Raw genomic sequence first — 15,718 nt, forward strand, 5'->3', positions numbered from 1 at the left:
CTTGGCGTCATCGAACAAACCACAGTATGGTAAAGAGGGAAAAGGAAAAAAGGAGAGTTCAAAACAAAAGAACAAAAGTGCCAATTGCTTGACAAAATCAAGGAATCCGATCCAGTACTCTACTGAACAATTGACGCGCTTTCAATTGAGTTCTATGTGTATTATGCGTGGATGCTTTTGACCTTACCTTTTAATCGACTTCACAGACCAAAAACAAAGAATGATTACCAAGAAAGGTTGAAAGGGAGCAAGATAATTTTTTTTTAGGGGTTTTTTTTTGTGTTTTTTTTTAAGAAAGAAAAGCGATGAAGTTTTCTTTTTTGTTAAAGACGCAAAAGAAAAATATATATCAATTCCAATGGGGGTATAGGGATGCTATCGGCAGCAAGGGATGGGAACGAAAGGCAACTGAGGAGTGAACTGGACGGTAGCGCAAGAGTTAGGGTTGGGACCTGGACGCATAGCAAGTGCTAAGAAGCGGGGCAAAGACAACTTTTTTTGCTTAGAGCAGTAAGGAACAGCTTTTTTTTTGAACTTGTTAAAAAAAAAGAGTGAAAAGCCTGAAGAAAGTACGAACAAATACAAATCACTGTAATTAGTAAACAGGATCAAGGGAAATAATCATTGGGAAGAGAGATGCTTTTCATGACTTTTTTTTTTCTTTCTCATGGACTGAGTGATCAGGACGGATCACAGTTGGATCTCAAGCGAATGACTTACAACAACAGGAGTGCTTTTACAAGGTACTTTTTTTTTATTGAAATATAAATAGTGAAGAAGACAGAGCGAAATGAATTCTTCCAAGGGTACTGCAGTTGATTGGATCAAGTGAAATGTGAGGAGGTAATGGAGATCGGCTTTCAATGGGCCGAGAGGGCGAATGGGATGTGGGTTGGGTTGAACGAGAGCTGTCGAAGAAGAAAGAAGAAAAAAAATAATGGAAAAAAAAAAAAGATTGTTTATTTATTTAGTTTTTTGACAGGTTATTGGCTCACCGCCACACGACACAAAAAAGCTAAAGAGTTTGAGATCGATCCACTACCGTTTTTGACACAAGGTCTAGATCAAATTGCTCTAGGAACAAGAGAATGGACACAATGACAACAGATATAGATATTATCTTAGTTCCGTTTAATGAGACTGACATAGAAATACAAATCAGGATGGAAGGGGGTGGAATGAACACGAAGATGAATGAGAGAGCAAACCAGAAAGGTGTGGGGAAGGATGTGTGTAACTTGATTTACTGTCAACACAAAGGATGTGCTTTAATGGATTGTGGCACTATTGCAAATCGGACAAAAGAGTGCCTGTCTGTAAATTCGCTACTTAAGAGCTGATGGGTTCATGCTCATCAAACCGATGTAGCAGCGACATGGTACTCTCATAAAGACTGAATACAATTCCGCCCGACATCTATGCAAAATAAAAAAATGATATCAAACAAAGGATTGTTAAACTTTTTCTTTCCCGTAAGATTTTAGCAAAGAGCCGTCCAATACTTTATCCTTTTGTATCACTTGTTGAGATTAGAGCAGAATTGACAGGGTCACCATCCCTTTGTGCTCTGTCTTCCAACGCTACAAAATGAAATGAACTCAACCTACTGATAATCGCGCCAATCGTGGTGTAGCACCTTTCCAGAACGCTAGGACGCCTTCGTTCTTGAGCACCTTCCAAGCACAATCGAATGCACCACCGTAAAGTTCCGTCGCCCTCAAACCTTGCATCTTGGTCTTGATCACATCCAGCGGCATAGTTGTATAAACAGTAACAATACCTGCTACCGCTCCAATTGCAAACGCATGCGTTGTAGGAAGCTGTCCCTTATTACCTAGGCTAGTCTTTGCAAGGTCGCTCAAATATGAGTACACACCGAAGCGCACTGCACTATTTGCTCCTTGTCGTGCCATCACAGGCACTACGCCGCGGTAGATTCCTCCAAATCCTTCAGCCCGCACAATACATTTGACACCTAAAACATCATTAATAATTTTTGCAGTTAGTTCGACTCCTAACTTCGTTTGCTAGTGTTCATCTGCACTATATATTTCTAGTTACATTACCATGAATAAGGCCCCGATATTGAGGACTAGGAAGGTTCCCATCATGGATCAGTTTGGTCCTATAAATACATAGATGTATGATAAGAGATAGTTAGATTGGCAGGTTAGCGTTGGCTGAGTTTGATCCCACTTTATACGTTTCAATCTTTGTACGTTTTTTTTTTTTATACTTTATCGTTTCTGTAGGGGTAACTACCAGAATGGCCTCTGTCATTCCTGCGCCGAGTCCAGCTGCCGTTAAAATGTTTGATTAACAGAGTTTAGCAGAAATAGGAAAATCCCGCCATAAAAGTTGATTAATACTGATTAAATTGGGAAATGAAAAATGAAATAGATCTCCGTCAGCTTACCAAGAACGGACCGTGCTCCTGTGACCCTGCCTTGTGAATCCTTGAGCCGCTCTCGGAATTGATCGAATGCAAAGAAACGAACACCAGCCTTCGCTGCTGTCCCAATAACTAATGCAGATAATCCTCGATAGATACCAGTGATGCCTTGAGTCTGTACTGTCCTCACCAGAACATCCAAAGGTCCTTTGAATTTCTAATATACACCATGTGGTTGCAAGGGGGGCCTCAGTATATTTTTACCAACAATTCCTCCGATTTCCCTATTGTAGTGTGACCCCCTTTTTACTAATGGGCAAAGACATGTCTCTTCTTCAATGATATTTCCCACGAGTAATTCCAACCATGATTGCAAATGACGCGTTTATGCAAATGGTTGGATATTCATCATTTTTTATAAATGTATGACTGCAACGAGTCCCAAAAAACAAAAACAAGAAAAGGTCGTTATACATACTACTCCACCGTTGCGAGCTGATGCAACACCACAATCCTGAAGTTGAAGTTGAGTTTTAACGAATTCTGTGGGATAGGTTATAATGGCCTCAGCAGCTCCTGCTACGGCCCCTGCTGTTAACGTATACATGGCAGGTTCTCTGTTCTATTTTGTTGCATATAAATATATGAGTAGAAGCTAAAGTGTCAGTGATGTCCCTTTTCTTACTTTTTTTTTTTTTCCTATTGACATTTATATGGATATGAATATGGATATGAATATGGATATGAATATGGATATTAATTTTTTTTTTTTTTTTTTTTTTCATTGCTGCTTGGTATCATGAGCACCTTTCTGGCAGACATGCTTCTGGCGAAATTGAAGAAAAGCTTTCAAGTGAGAAGAAACTAAGGTGAGACTTTTTGAAAGAGAAGAGCGAAGAGTAGAAGGGAGGTGAGTGTAGCAAGAAAAATAAGGATGGAAGGGGGTTTAAAAAGAAATTCTTCCACGAAGCAAGGTCAAAGCGGGCAAGACGACAGTAAAAGGAGGAAGAGTGTAGCAAATAGGCACAGCATTGTCAACAATAAAGGAGTAATATGCAAGAATGCAGAATTTATTTTATGTGTCTATCTCAAAAGTCATCCTCAAGAGGATAAAGCCTCTTCATTTGGCTGGGAGTCCATCTCCATATCCAAGTCCAGTTCCGCAGCTAAATAGCTTGGTTCTGACCATTTGCCCTCAAGCATCTCGCGATATCTTTGAGAGAATGCGTCACTGTCTGCTGCGGCCTTACCCGCCCTCCACAGAACTTTGTTAGCCATTTCGACTTGCCCAGTCTCGTTTAGGAACTTGAGGAATGAGAGGTATATGTCTATCAGGATGTCACAAACAATTAGTATACTATTTCATTTAGGATGGGATCACCTATTGTAGTTTTCCCTATTTCAATCTCGAGTTTACCTTCATTCTTCTCATCAGCGTGGATGGCTTTGTCATAAAGCATACAGATTGCTTTTCTCGATGCTTCTTCGTTGATCGAATTCTTCTTTTCGAGGTTTATGCACGTCATAAAAAAGCCTGGCTCAGGTAGACTCTTCTTCAGTAGAGTTTGATATACGCGACGCACGCCTTCAATACCCTCGGTTTCATTCATCCAGTCAAGGAACCAAGCACTGACGCTGTGCTTGACCTGTCCTACTTCGGCTCTCTCCTCTGTAACGTCAGGGAGCAGTGCTGTGGTGGTGCGAACAGCATCTAGGAATGCTTCTTCAACTTGTTGCTTACTCATATCGTCCTCTCGGTATGCTGTCCTGATGAAACTAATATACTCCCGCCAAATATCGAGACTTTCTGTATGAGTCTTGAGAGCGTGGGCAAAAATTGCTGGAAGACGTGCGGTCTGTTCCGAACGCGAGAGTGTTCTTAATAGTCGAATCTGCTGTAGGACAAGCGCTCTTGAGGCAGGGTACTTAGCTATAGCCTGATCGAGGATTGTGAGTGCCTTCTTGTTGACGTTTTCAACAGAAAGAGTCGATGATGATAGAATCCAGTTGATTTGGAGCAAGCAAAGGTCCTCTGAATGAATATTTTTCTTGTCGGCAGACGAGAAAATCCTGTCAATAGTTTTCGAGAAGTAAAGTTTCTAAGCAAACCAGAATTCAAGTTTCCGTCGTCAGAACATGAACTCATCTATTGCCATCATATGATCATGCCAGCCTATGCCCTTACCAAGTTTTCTTCTTCTGTTTTTTGGTACTCAGCTTCCATATTCTCCACAAAAAGCTTCCACATTCTGGGATCATTGTCGTCACAGAGCTGCCAAAACGCCTTCACGGTTTCTCCAACACCCTTGACATATCCCTCCTCATCTACTTTATAGGCGTCAATAGCACGTCTAGCAACAAGTGCACGTGCTTCTGGCAAGTCTTTGAAATCAGCATTGATCGAATCGTAGATGTACTGGATCGAGTCGTCGTTCAGCGGCTTCGGCCTGATAAAGGAATTGGCAATATCCAGAAATCCTTTACGGAAGGAGAATGAATTAGGGATGCTTTTTATTCCATTCCTGTACACAACCATCGCTACCTCACCCCGAAGGACAGGATTCTTCTCTGTTTTGAAAGCTTCAGCCTTCTCTTCTGTCAATGGCGCTTTTTTCTTCTCTTTCTTGCCCTTTTTTGATAGTTTTTTCCCCAATACTCCCTTTTCATCTTGATCTAGGGCAGAAAATTCTTCTCCTGTAATGCTGGGAAGCTTGATCATATTGTCTGTATCCACCTCCCTATCTTCCAGTAAATTCTCCTCGATTTCCTCTTCTGACACATCGATCCCTAGTACCTGCCTACGAGCCAAAATCTTTGCGATGTATACAAGTTCTAAGCGGAAATATTCATGCCAAAGACTCTCTGTGGTAGTGTTAAGGCGGAGGGCACGCTGCAAGAGGACTAGTGGCAATGAGAGTTGTATTGCAAACGAAGAGAACGTTAGTCTTTATATGCTGTATGTTGATTATACTAAATCTTGTACGGATAGCTCATTGATAACCTACTAACCTCTGGCAGCAACAATATTTGCATTCTCTTCCCATTCCCATGCTGCGGCTAGAATCCACATCTTTTCGTTTGTAGGATGGAGTTGAATTGCCTGTGCGAAGATCTTCCCGAGAGTTCTACTGGCTCCGGTTTTTTTTGCATAATTGATATATTGAAGCCAGATCGAGATATCTCCTTTAAACTTTGTAAGGCAGCGCTTGTAAATAAAGTATATGCGACGCTGTCCAGCATAATCTGAGATCGATTGTTTTGTGTTGGAAACCATACGAGCACGACGTTTCTTTCGTAATGCCTCCAGATTCATTTCATATTCAATGTAACGCAAATAGTCTGCTTTCTTGCTAATCCTCCGCTTCAAAGCATATTCAAACTTTTCGCGCTTCTTGATTATTGACTGAATCTCTTTCTAAGGTATAGTACATTACGCAATGTTAGCTTCGATCTGGTATCAGAAATTGTTGCCGATAAAATTAACACAGGAACAAGTTCAACGAACCTTAGAGAATATCCCTTTCTGCTCGAGATCTCGCAGCTCGGGGATCATCTCCTCCATGTAGAACTGTACGGTGTCCGCCATGATGACTCCAGTTGCCGGCGGTGAAGTAAGTAGTGATAGATGTAGATGAGTATTGGAATGGAATACTCGATGTAAAAGAGCTTCTCAAAGTAAGTAACACCGAGCTTCAACTACTACCAGCTCAGTTGTCTTCGCTCAAAAAAAAAAAAAAAAAAAAAAAACCACAACAATGATGACTGCTTACAAGGTAATCTACACGTGACTTGACTATCTTTTTTCGTTTCGATTCTCATGGAAACAATTTTTTCTGGATTTTTCAGCTGGCTGGTGCCTGGGCTACTAAATAAAATGCTATTTTGTTCTTGATCGCCCCCTTTCTTCTCTTTTCTTTCATCATCACACACACTAGGCATCAAATCTATTACATCACTCTCTCCTTCTTGTTTCGTCTCGCCATCTCATTCCTCCACCCTCTCCGCTCTATTTCACATCCCATATACAACACAAGCAGCTCAACAAAGCTAACAGAACCCCAATCAACTTCATTATAAAACTCTAATAACAATGGTCAAAGAAACCAAGTTTTATGACGCTCTCGAAGTCAGCCCTACCTGCTCTGATTCAGAGTTGAAGAAGGCATATCGCAAGTTGGCCCTCAAGTATCATCCAGATAAGGTAATAACTTTGCACCAACATTTTCAGGAAAAGAGATCGTCTCCATCTCTGGAATCGGACAGTCGCTTTAGAAGTGGAGTATTCAAACTCATCAGATTGTGGATCCCACCATTTCGGCTCGCAAACAGTGTGACTCATTAGCTGACTGTACTCCTTTTTTATTTTAATTTTTTTTTCTTGCTCTTTCTGTCTAGACTGGAGGCGCTACCTCTGAAAGGTTCCAGGAAATTAGCCATGCATATGATATTCTCTCCGATCCCCAAAAACGTACAATCTATGACCAATACGGTGAGGCTGGACTCTCCGGTGAGGGTGGCCCAGGAATGGGTGGCCTCTCTCCTGAAGATCTGTTCTCCCACTTCTTCGGTGGTGGTGGTGGACGTGGCAGCCGCCCTTCAGGTCCTCGTCGTGGCAAGGATGTTGCACATTCACTGAAGGTCACTTTAGAGGATCTTTACAAAGGCAAGACCACCAAGCTTGCACTTCAGAAGAATGTTATTTGCGAGCCCTGTAACGGCAAGGGTGGTAAGGAGGGTGCGGTCAAGACCTGCACGACCTGCAATGGTTCAGGTTACCGTGTGATGCTGAGACAGATGGGACCTATGATGCAACAGATCCAACAGCCTTGCGGTGAGTGCCGAGGAGAAGGAGAAATCATTAATCCCAAGGATAAGTGCAAGACCTGTAATGGTCGCAAGGTTAATCAGGTTCGCAAGGTCCTCGAAGTTCACATTGACCGCGGTATGAAGGACGGTAGAAAGATCGTCTTCACTGGCGAGGGTGACCAGGCTCCTGGTACTGTTCCCGGCGATGTTGTTATTGTTCTGGATCAACGTGAGCACGAACGCTTCAAGCGCAATGGTGATGATCTTTTCTATGATGCCAAGATCGATCTTGTCACTGCTCTTGCTGGCGGTAAGATCCAGATTCCTCATCTGGATGATCGTGTCCTTCTGGTTGAGATTCTTCCTGGCGAAGTAATCAGACCTGGTAAGTTTTTTTTTAATGTGGCAAAGCATCATTCAAATTTCAGCCGATAAGACCAATGAGAATCCGAGATTCTTCTAGGAGATTCGATTCCAGTGACACACACTAACCCTTAATAATTATACAAAATTGTTATCTTTCCAATGAACAATAGGCGAGCACAAGGCTGTGATGAATCAAGGAATGCCAACAGAAAGACATCATGATTTCGGTAATTTATATATCCAATTCGAGATCGAGTTCCCTCCTGCTAATTGGACCGATATTGCCAAGATTGAGCAGCTCCGGACAATTCTTCCCCCTGCTGCTGAACTTCCTGCTCTTCCCAAGGGTGTACATGTCGAAGAGGTCAGCCTTACTGAAATGGATCCTCGCCAGAAGGCAAGGGCTGAGCAAGGTCATTTGGGCCATGATGATGATGAGGAAGGTGGCGGCCAACCCGGAGTGCAGTGCGCACAGCAGTAAAAAAAAAACCCCCCCCCCCCGAATCTTACATAAGGCATCTACCTACACCATACACATTTGCAATTTTGTAGAGAAGCGAGTCATTATTTGTTTTCTGTTCTTTTTCTTTTTCACGTTTAGCTTCATTAAACTGTCATTGTAATTAAATATCGATCTACACATTTGAAATCAGAAATACAGTGTTGGTTTTTTGTGAGATCTGGGACACAATGTTTGTTCATAAAAGACACTTGTGCCCTCTGCTGTAGTAAGAGGATAGTGCGAGGAACAATTAGGAGGAAGTACTTCAGATGAAATGTTGGGGTGCACTGACCGCCTCTCCAGGCAGGCAGCAATGATATCATCATGCAGTCACAAGCATGGTATGGAAAATAGTCAACATTGTTCCATTGTTGGTTCATTCGCAACATCATCTCTTCTCATTAACAAAAGCTTTGTACTCCCCTCCTCTCCTCTCCTCTTCCTTTAACTCCTAATGGACGATATAGACCCCGTGCTTCGGCAGCGGTCTGTCCCTGTCTCTACATCTCGATCTCATGAAATGCCAAATAAAAGGGATGAGCAGACAGTAAAGACTTCTACAACGGACGAAGCTTCCTCGATCCTGTCATCTTCAGTTCAAGGTGCAAGCTATTTGGTACTTCTCCAGTTTGTTTCCAGGATGCTGACCTTCACATTAAACCAGGTCCTGCTCCGCTTCACATCTGCAGAAACATTGGGTATCGCATCTGTCCAGCTTGAGTTACTTCTCAACACCATCCTTTTCCTCTCACGCGAGGGTGTGCGCTGTGCTGCAATTCGTGTCAGTGATGATAATGGTGAGGATAATAATGATCCGATCAAAAAAAATGGTGACAATAGTCAGAGTCGTCAAAAAAACTATACTCAGCATCAAGATCGACAGATTTCATCATCACCCCCCCTGCCGGGTTCAGAGGAATATCGACTTCAAAAACTTATCAACATGGTTTATGCACCCATTCCTATTGGAGCCTTCATGACCCTGGCTGCCGTCGGATACTATCTTTCACATGTTGATAACGCAAGTGAGATGCGATTCCCAGGATACAGGCTATCGATTGTTTTGTATGGCCTGGCTGCATTGATCGAGTTGTTGGCGGAACCCATGTTTATGGTGGCACAGTATAAGCTTTGGTTCAAGACGCGTGTCTCTGTGGAAGGCCTAGCCGTGATTGTCCGATGTGTTCTTACGTGTGCTTTGACTGTCTATGGAGCTCGCCAATCAGTCGTAATGAGCAATGAGAAAACTAATGGGTCGGGATCGAACGCAAATACTATGGGGGTATTAGCCTTTGCAATCGCACAGTTTGTGTATGGACTGTTGACGCTCGGTGGGTTTTTACTTGCATTTTGGAGCAAGAGTACAGAAAAGAACCAAGCCGAGAAGCGCCGCATGCATGCAGCGTTGAAAAAGTTTGACGTTGACAATGCCACTCGTAGTACAGAAACCGAAGCAGATCAGAAACAGGATTTGATCTCGATGAAGGCTCTACTGCCCCGCAAATTGATCAGAAAGAGCAAAGATGGAAAGTACGTTTCATTCGCTTCTTTTTTTTTCTTTCTTTTTATCAATGTTTTCACTATCTGAAGCCAACGCAACTGATTCTGTATCATTTATTTCCGTCTACGACGTTATAAATAGGTTGGAAACCTTTTTCTTCGACAAAGAATTGTTAAAGCTTTCCAAGACTTTGACTGCACAGTCGTTGCTCAAACATATCTTGACTGAAGGAGACAAGATGTTGATGGCTGGGTTCACCACCGAAGCCGACCAAGGTGTTTATGCCTTTGTTATAAACTATGGTAATATTACACATCCTTTTTTTTTTTTTTTATGCGACAGAAGATATTTGCAGTATGAAAACCTAACTTTTACATGGCAATGCTCGTACAGGCTCACTCGTTGCAAGGATTCTCTTTCAGCCTATGGAAGAAACTAGTCGGACATTATTCAGTAGGCTATTGAGTGACATCGGGCCAGTTGCCAAATCATCAACAATTACTACCTCCATTACCGCAAGTAGTCCTACTGACGTGTCCAAGGACGACGAGAAACTTGATGGAGCCTCTCTAACAGACACACAACGTAGGAATCTCGTCCTCTCTCGTGATCTTCTCTTGACAATCATGAAATTCCACATCCTTTTAGGTTTGGTCTTCATCGCCTTCGGAACTCATTATACAGCGACTTTGATTGATTTGGTTGTTGGAAGCTATTGGTCGCGTCAAACAATCGCTCCTGCTGTCCTTAGCCTCTATTGCTGGTATGTTCCTATCATGGGCCTCAATGGCATCACAGAAGCAGTCGTTCAAGCAGTCGCTTCAGAGAACGAGCTTACAGCCCTCTCTTACTGGATGGTGGGGTTCTCTGCCGTGTTTTGTAGTACGGGTGCATTCCTCATGGGAGCTCTCGGGCTGGGTGCCAAGGGTATCGTACTAGCAAATTGCGTCAATCTAACGATGCGTATCTTATGGAGTATGTGGTTTCTTTCAGGATATTATGGGCGACACATTCCTACAAAGACGATCACCACAGCTGAGAGCAGTGTCGTAAGGATGTTTTCTTTCGTTCCATGGCGCAATGTCCTCCCTAGTTCTATTGTTTTGGCGACATTCAGCGCTGCGTATGCGATTACAGCTGCAAGTGAACAATGGGTTGGATGGGATCGATTAATTGATAAGGCAGTTCACATAAGCATCGGCGTTTCGGCATTTGGACTGGTCATGGCCAGCATCCTCCATGCTGAGAAGTCATTCTTGTGGGACATTCGAAATATCGTCCGTCAGAGACGCAACAGCTAAACTTAGATTTGCATTTTTAAAAAAACATACGACCATATGTCAATAGCATTTGAAAAGAAATAAAATGAAGGTGATCCCTGTTCTTTATTTGGAAATATCGTTCGAAAGATATGGAGCTTAAGATATGATTATCGGGTCTAAGCAAGACACCCCTCAGGACTATGGCGGCACCATGAAGGATATATGGGCGCTGCAGCGACACCCATCTGGACTAGGCGGTCCCTCACAGCCGTCAATCGCTTCGCGGCATGAATCAATGGCCTGTCTTGGCCATTCTCATCTTGTGAGCCGCTCCACAGCACCTATACCAAAAGAACGAGCCAAGGAAAAGAAATGGCCTATGTTATAGTACTGATTCCTAATGAATTTTCTTTTTTTATTATTATTGTTATTTACCTCTGCAGCCGCTGCAGCTCGTGGCCAGATATTCGAATGAAGGTTTGAGGCATCTGTCTGCTCGGACCACATACAGATTTCACCTCCGTAAACCATCTTTTGCTGCTCGGTGTTCAACTGGTCGGTGAGACTATATGAGTAAACTGAAATACCCCAACAGCCATAAGTAAAGTTGTTTTCCTTTTTTTCTTATCCTTTTAATATCACATAGAGACATGGAGAAATTAAACAAGCGCAAGCAAATAAAGAATTGTAAATACACATACCACGCTGCCAATTGGAATACTTGCACCAGCTTTGGCCTTGAGAGCCAATGAGCCATTGACCGCTACCACAGTCCAAATACCAGTACTCAGCACTTGAAAGGATAACAGGCCATCCTTGCTCAATCACTATGGAGTACAATTAAAGCATTAACAGAGAGTTGGTGTTAAGATTTCAGGTGCAATATCTGTTGCTTTTAAAAAAGAAAAACGATGAAAATAGATATCAATGGTAATATTAGCTGACCTCTCTTGGCATTGACTGCATTCTTCCAGACCTGTACAATGGCTGAATCTGGCAGCTTCACTTTGTGCTCTAATGCTATCTCTTCCCATACAATCGGTCTCTTGCCTTGTGCCATAAACATGCCGAACACTTTATCCAGATAAAGCTCTAGCAGTTTGTCTTCTCCAGATTGAGGTCCAGCCCTTGTAGTGCGCATCTTATTCTCTTTCGAAGGGCTTGTTACAGTCGGCAGAAGAGCATCCTCGTATTGACCCCGTCTGCCTGCATGCTCTATATAGTCCCGCAAGCGCTTTGAAGTCTTCCAGCAGTCAAAGTTGACCTCGTCGCCTCCTACATGAACATGCTTATCTGGAAATTGGACTCCCCACTCTTGGATGAGATTGTCGAGGAGGATATAGGTGAATGGTTCCAATGGGTCTAATTGTCCAGCGGGTGGTTCAGCAGCATACTTTCTGTGAGGCTCCATATCCAGGCAGACTGTGAGGTTTGGGTAGGCTCGACCCCAACTGGCAGCGTGCCCTGGAGAGTCAAACTCGGGTAGAACACGGATACCCCGCTATTAATAAAGAGCATCAATGTATGTCCGCGTGACAAGTTCACAAGTCAGTGGTTATCGTTTTTTTTTTTTTTTTTTTTTTTTTTCAAGGAAAAAAAAAAAAAAAAAAAAAAAAAAACGCGTAATAATACCCTACCTCCTCACCATACTGAACGATATAGGCCACATCCTCTGATGTATAAATGTAGTCAGGTCGCTCAGCACCTTTAGCCGTCAAGTCAGGATAAGTCTTTGATACGAGTGGGTATGATTGCTGATCCAAAACATGCCAGTGGAAGACATTGAACTTGACTATTGACATTGCTTCAATAGTTTTAATGATGTCCTTGACAGGGATATAATTGCGCGAAGTGTCTAAGAGAATCCCTCGGTGCGAGTATCGAGGTTCATCTCGAATGATCCAAGGAACATTTGGGATCACCAGTACGTTCTCAGCTGTTGCTGATATAGATTCAGCATTAATTTTAGACGTTGTTGTCATAGGCTGAGCTCGGACGAGTTGTGAAAACGTTTCTAAGCCATGGATGACACCCCATTGTGTTGCTGCTCTGAGCACTGCGCTGTGCACTTGGAAAGCGTAAGGAGCACTATCACCATTGCCACTGTTTGCGGATTTCCGTCCGGGGATCTCGAGTGTGTACGATTCAATCATTCCATATTCGAGCGCCGCCTGGGCGTTGTCCACCAAGATGGCCAACTTTGTCAATGGGATATTATCGCCATAATCAGGCTCAACTGAGTCCATCCTATAAAGTGTCATGTTCCTCTTGAGTTGTAGACGTTCTTCTAATCGTCCAATAGCCTTCTCCAAAATTGGTGCTATTCCAAATTGCTGGTCATTGAAAACCGTCGTCTGGATATAAAAGTCTTTGCTAAGCAAGACTTTCTGCTTTCCAAAAGTGAATGATTTGGGAATGGGCCATACAGGCTGTTCTTCTGGTAGAGCCTTGACAGCCTCATTATAGACAGGGGCCATGTCTGGATCAAAAAAGATATCTATTAGTAAAATAGTCATCAAACATCAAGAGAAAAAAAAAGAAAAAAAAAAAAAACTTACAATAGCTACTCTTCCAGGTTCTGACAATAAGCAGAATAGCTAGCGCCGCCAAGCCAGCAAGGACAGTTGTCAAAATCAGATATCTAACCCAGTATTGATGCAAATGTTTGCTCTCGCTAACAACAGGGTTTTCCACTTCATCATCCTCGTCTTCACTACTGTTGTCCTTATCAGACCAATGTGGTTGTTGCCGTTGCATGGGTGCAGTGGGATCCGTAGGGTCCAAACTGCGTCTGCGTCCTCGATCGCTCAGCATTTGACTTTGGCTAGTCTAACATAGTGATACAATGGAAATGAGTGTTCTTTTTGAAATATGTCTTTGTGTTCACACATCACCAACTACTCATATGTCATAACGGTGTTATGACTTGTAAATTTACTTGACTGGGGTCTGCCTGACGATGTTGTAGCTCAGCTTTAGAAGCATTCATATTGTCAGAATCATGGGCCTCGTCTGGGTCGTGTGGACTTAGAGCGGAGTAAGAATGAGTCGTGTTCTTTTTAGACATTCTCGATGATTTCAGTAATTGCAATGCTTTTTTTTTTTTTTTTTTTTTTTTTGTTTGTCACTAGCAACCAGCGAGACTTGGGAAATACTTTTTTTTTTTATGATAAAGAGAATAAAAGAAAAAAGAGAATATTCCCACGAAGCGTACTACTTGGATCGCAACATTTCTACTTGGGGGTTTTGCGTGTCGTTTAGGCCTATTGTTTTAAAAAAAAACTCATACTTGAACATGAGGTGCTTCTATTCTTGTTTCGATTGTCAGATCGAAAGGGAACTTAAACTTCCTTCGAATAACATCATCACCGTGTCCAACAAAATACCAAATTGAATCCTCTCGCAGTCTCTGAAACGGTGACCCTCAACTTCTAACCGAGTTAAAACGGTATGAAAATACAAAAAATGGCAGCTACCCGAGTATGGACACAAACTGCAAGACTAACTCGGGTTTTGGGATATCACTATAGAAGGTCGGTGATATCAAGTCTCCGCGCCCCGCATCCCGCACGAGGATTGAGAATCAAAGTTCTGGAGAGGACTAGAAGTCTGGGTTGGTGGCCTTGGTGTTCACGTGATCAAGTCCGGAACTTATACAGTATTCACGTGATGATTCCTTGCTTTTTTCATATCGTGTATCTGTTGGTAAACAAAAAACAGACTCTTTGCCTTCTCGACTCCCGTTCTCATTCATCCATAACTTACAATGGCGGCCAAGGATAATGTTCTCTTTTCAGATATCTTTGACATCAAGGATGTTGATGGTGCTGGCAGGAAGTTCGACAAGGGTAAATTAAACTTTGCAGTTGTAACTCGAATAATAGGACACGCATGGACCTACAAAACCTACAAAATGGCTTGAAAGTCATTGTGAAGTGCCCTTTCATAGACTAAACCTCTTTATCATATGCATATGTATCGATCTACCAATATATCATTGTAGTCTCTCGCATTAACGCCCGTAGTGAGAATTATGAAATGGAGTTGACACTGGATATCAACAACGAGCTTTATCCTCTGGAGATTGGCGAAAAATTCTCGCTTGTCTTGGCTACATCTTTATCTCTCACCACTGCTGTTGGAAATGATACCACAGGAACACAAGAGAGTTGGCGTGAGAAGGTCGGAGGCGAAAGAACCTTGGCAGATGATTATGAATATGTCATGTATGGCAAGGTTTACAAGTATGATGAAGGCCAGGGAAGTAAAGTGTAAGTTTTTATTTTTTTTTTGTTTTTATAGTTATGAATACAAACCCGCCGACTTGATTCGTTTCGATTTTTTTTTTTTTTTTTTTTTTACAGAATATATGTTATATATATCAGCAAACAATTTTTTTTTTTTTTTTTTTTTTTTTTTTTTTTTTTTCACCATTTGGGCAAAGCATGGCATTGGATCAGGAACACAGGATTGATTTTTTATCACTTTTGGATGGTTGCATAAAGATCTTACTCTCATGCGTCGATCAAGCTATTGATATGAAGCTGACTTTACGGCAATTGAGGAAATTGCTACAAAAATTATAACGACACTTATTTGACTTTTTTTATTATTATTTCTATTTAGCTCTGTTTATATTTCATATGGAGGTCTGTTGATGTGCTTGGAGGGAGATTTTAGGCACTTACAGAACATTAGCTTGGGTGAGAATCTGTACCTATTAATGCGCAAGTAGAAAAAGAAAAAGAGAAAAAAAACACATCGCATTCATCGTGATCTTCCTTTGTATTATCACTCATACAGCTACTGTTTTTCTTCATTTATCATGACACCAACTACTGTAATAAAACGATCGAGAAAATAGATGCACAAATTTTTTATGAATACAT

The 15,718-nt window shown here is 42.1% G+C and overlaps 6 protein-coding genes across 6 annotated transcripts; 3 read left to right on the forward strand and 3 right to left on the reverse strand.

Annotated features, from left to right (window-relative positions):
- Nucleotides 1-1,420: 1,420 nt before the first annotated feature.
- BCR41DRAFT_219751 (mitochondrial carrier domain-containing protein) lies at nucleotides 1,421-3,445 on the reverse strand. Its single transcript, XM_022020005.1, has 6 exons — nucleotides 3,200-3,445; nucleotides 2,871-3,014; nucleotides 2,417-2,609; nucleotides 2,237-2,297; nucleotides 2,067-2,125; nucleotides 1,421-1,975 (listed from the first exon to the last, which is right to left on the reverse strand). Exons 1-6 carry the CDS (start codon nucleotides 3,212-3,214, stop codon nucleotides 1,599-1,601), a joined length of 849 nt encoding a protein of 282 aa, XP_021884052.1. The 5' UTR covers nucleotides 3,215-3,445; the 3' UTR covers nucleotides 1,421-1,598.
- A 10-nt stretch (nucleotides 3,446-3,455) lies between these two features.
- BCR41DRAFT_332950 (U3 small nucleolar RNA-associated protein 6-domain-containing protein) lies at nucleotides 3,456-6,103 on the reverse strand. Its single transcript, XM_022021869.1, has 5 exons — nucleotides 5,898-6,103; nucleotides 5,402-5,807; nucleotides 4,578-5,293; nucleotides 3,810-4,491; nucleotides 3,456-3,720 (listed from the first exon to the last, which is right to left on the reverse strand). The coding sequence occupies exons 1-5, from the start codon at nucleotides 5,976-5,978 to the stop codon at nucleotides 3,494-3,496; spliced, it is 2,112 nt and encodes a 703-aa protein (XP_021884053.1). The 5' UTR covers nucleotides 5,979-6,103; the 3' UTR covers nucleotides 3,456-3,493.
- Nucleotides 6,104-6,276: 173 nt separating this feature from the next.
- On the forward strand, nucleotides 6,277-8,061 carry BCR41DRAFT_348058 (hypothetical protein). Its single transcript, XM_022023214.1, has 3 exons — nucleotides 6,277-6,593; nucleotides 6,788-7,583; nucleotides 7,735-8,061. Exons 1-3 carry the CDS (start codon nucleotides 6,483-6,485, stop codon nucleotides 8,043-8,045), a joined length of 1,218 nt encoding a protein of 405 aa, XP_021884054.1. The 5' UTR covers nucleotides 6,277-6,482; the 3' UTR covers nucleotides 8,046-8,061.
- Nucleotides 8,062-8,586: 525 nt separating this feature from the next.
- Nucleotides 8,587-10,868, forward strand: BCR41DRAFT_368383 (Rft protein-domain-containing protein; the record flags this gene model as incomplete). Its single annotated transcript, XM_022026379.1, has 3 exons — nucleotides 8,587-9,596; nucleotides 9,709-9,869; nucleotides 9,961-10,868. The coding sequence occupies 3 exons, from the start codon at nucleotides 8,587-8,589 to the stop codon at nucleotides 10,866-10,868; spliced, it is 2,079 nt and encodes a 692-aa protein (XP_021884055.1).
- A 75-nt stretch (nucleotides 10,869-10,943) lies between these two features.
- BCR41DRAFT_348063 (glycoside hydrolase superfamily) lies at nucleotides 10,944-13,913 on the reverse strand. The gene is made up of 7 exons (XM_022023215.1): nucleotides 13,768-13,913; nucleotides 13,388-13,658; nucleotides 12,467-13,308; nucleotides 11,775-12,330; nucleotides 11,531-11,656; nucleotides 11,265-11,407; nucleotides 10,944-11,170 (listed from the first exon to the last, which is right to left on the reverse strand). Exons 1-7 carry the CDS (start codon nucleotides 13,894-13,896, stop codon nucleotides 11,006-11,008), a joined length of 2,232 nt encoding a protein of 743 aa, XP_021884056.1. The 5' UTR covers nucleotides 13,897-13,913; the 3' UTR covers nucleotides 10,944-11,005.
- Nucleotides 13,914-14,595: 682 nt separating this feature from the next.
- Nucleotides 14,596-15,564, forward strand: BCR41DRAFT_301259 (RNA polymerase I; the record flags this gene model as incomplete). Its single annotated transcript, XM_022020613.1, has 3 exons — nucleotides 14,596-14,677; nucleotides 14,833-15,100; nucleotides 15,456-15,564. The coding sequence occupies 3 exons, from the start codon at nucleotides 14,596-14,598 to the stop codon at nucleotides 15,562-15,564; spliced, it is 459 nt and encodes a 152-aa protein (XP_021884057.1).
- Nucleotides 15,565-15,718: the final 154 nt, after the last annotated feature.

The sequence above is a fragment of the Lobosporangium transversale genome (genome assembly GCF_002105155.1).
Source record: "Lobosporangium transversale strain NRRL 3116 chromosome Unknown BCR41scaffold_7, whole genome shotgun sequence".
Classification (NCBI taxonomy): Eukaryota; Fungi; Mortierellomycota; class Mortierellomycetes; order Mortierellales; family Mortierellaceae; genus Lobosporangium; species Lobosporangium transversale.

What these genes read in the sequence shown, in the direction of transcription:
- BCR41DRAFT_219751 (XM_022020005.1), bottom strand. An exon ending in AGGAGCACGGTCCGTTCTTG is followed by an intron (nt 2,298 to 2,416) that starts GTAAGCTGACGG and finishes TTTTAACGGCAG; the next exon opens with CTGGACTCGGCGCAGGAATG. An exon ending in ACCCCTACAGAAACGATAAA is followed by an intron (nt 2,126 to 2,236) that starts GTATAAAAAAAA and finishes ATGTATTTATAG; the next exon opens with GACCAAACTGATCCATGATG.
- BCR41DRAFT_348058 (XM_022023214.1), top strand. Translation starts at nt 6,483, where the DNA reads ATGGTCAAAGAAACCAAGTTTTATGACGCTCTCGAAGTCAGCCCTACC. An exon ending in TCAAGTATCATCCAGATAAG is followed by an intron (nt 6,594 to 6,787) that starts GTAATAACTTTG and finishes CTTTCTGTCTAG; the next exon opens with ACTGGAGGCGCTACCTCTGA. An exon ending in TGGCGAAGTAATCAGACCTG is followed by an intron (nt 7,584 to 7,734) that starts GTAAGTTTTTTT and finishes AATGAACAATAG; the next exon opens with GCGAGCACAAGGCTGTGATG.
- BCR41DRAFT_332950 (XM_022021869.1), bottom strand. Translation starts at nt 5,978, where the DNA reads ATGGCGGACACCGTACAGTTCTACATGGAGGAGATGATCCCCGAGCTG. An exon ending in AGAAAGGGATATTCTCTAAG is followed by an intron (nt 5,808 to 5,897) that starts GTTCGTTGAACT and finishes ACTATACCTTAG; the next exon opens with AAAGAGATTCAGTCAATAAT. An exon ending in AAATATTGTTGCTGCCAGAG is followed by an intron (nt 5,294 to 5,401) that starts GTTAGTAGGTTA and finishes CATTGCCACTAG; the next exon opens with TCCTCTTGCAGCGTGCCCTC.
- BCR41DRAFT_348063 (XM_022023215.1), bottom strand. Translation starts at nt 13,896, where the DNA reads ATGTCTAAAAAGAACACGACTCATTCTTACTCCGCTCTAAGTCCACAC. An exon ending in GTCAGGCAGACCCCAGTCAA is followed by an intron (nt 13,659 to 13,767) that starts GTAAATTTACAA and finishes TCACTATGTTAG; the next exon opens with ACTAGCCAAAGTCAAATGCT. An exon ending in AACCTGGAAGAGTAGCTATT is followed by an intron (nt 13,309 to 13,387) that starts GTAAGTTTTTTT and finishes TTTTTGATCCAG; the next exon opens with ACATGGCCCCTGTCTATAAT.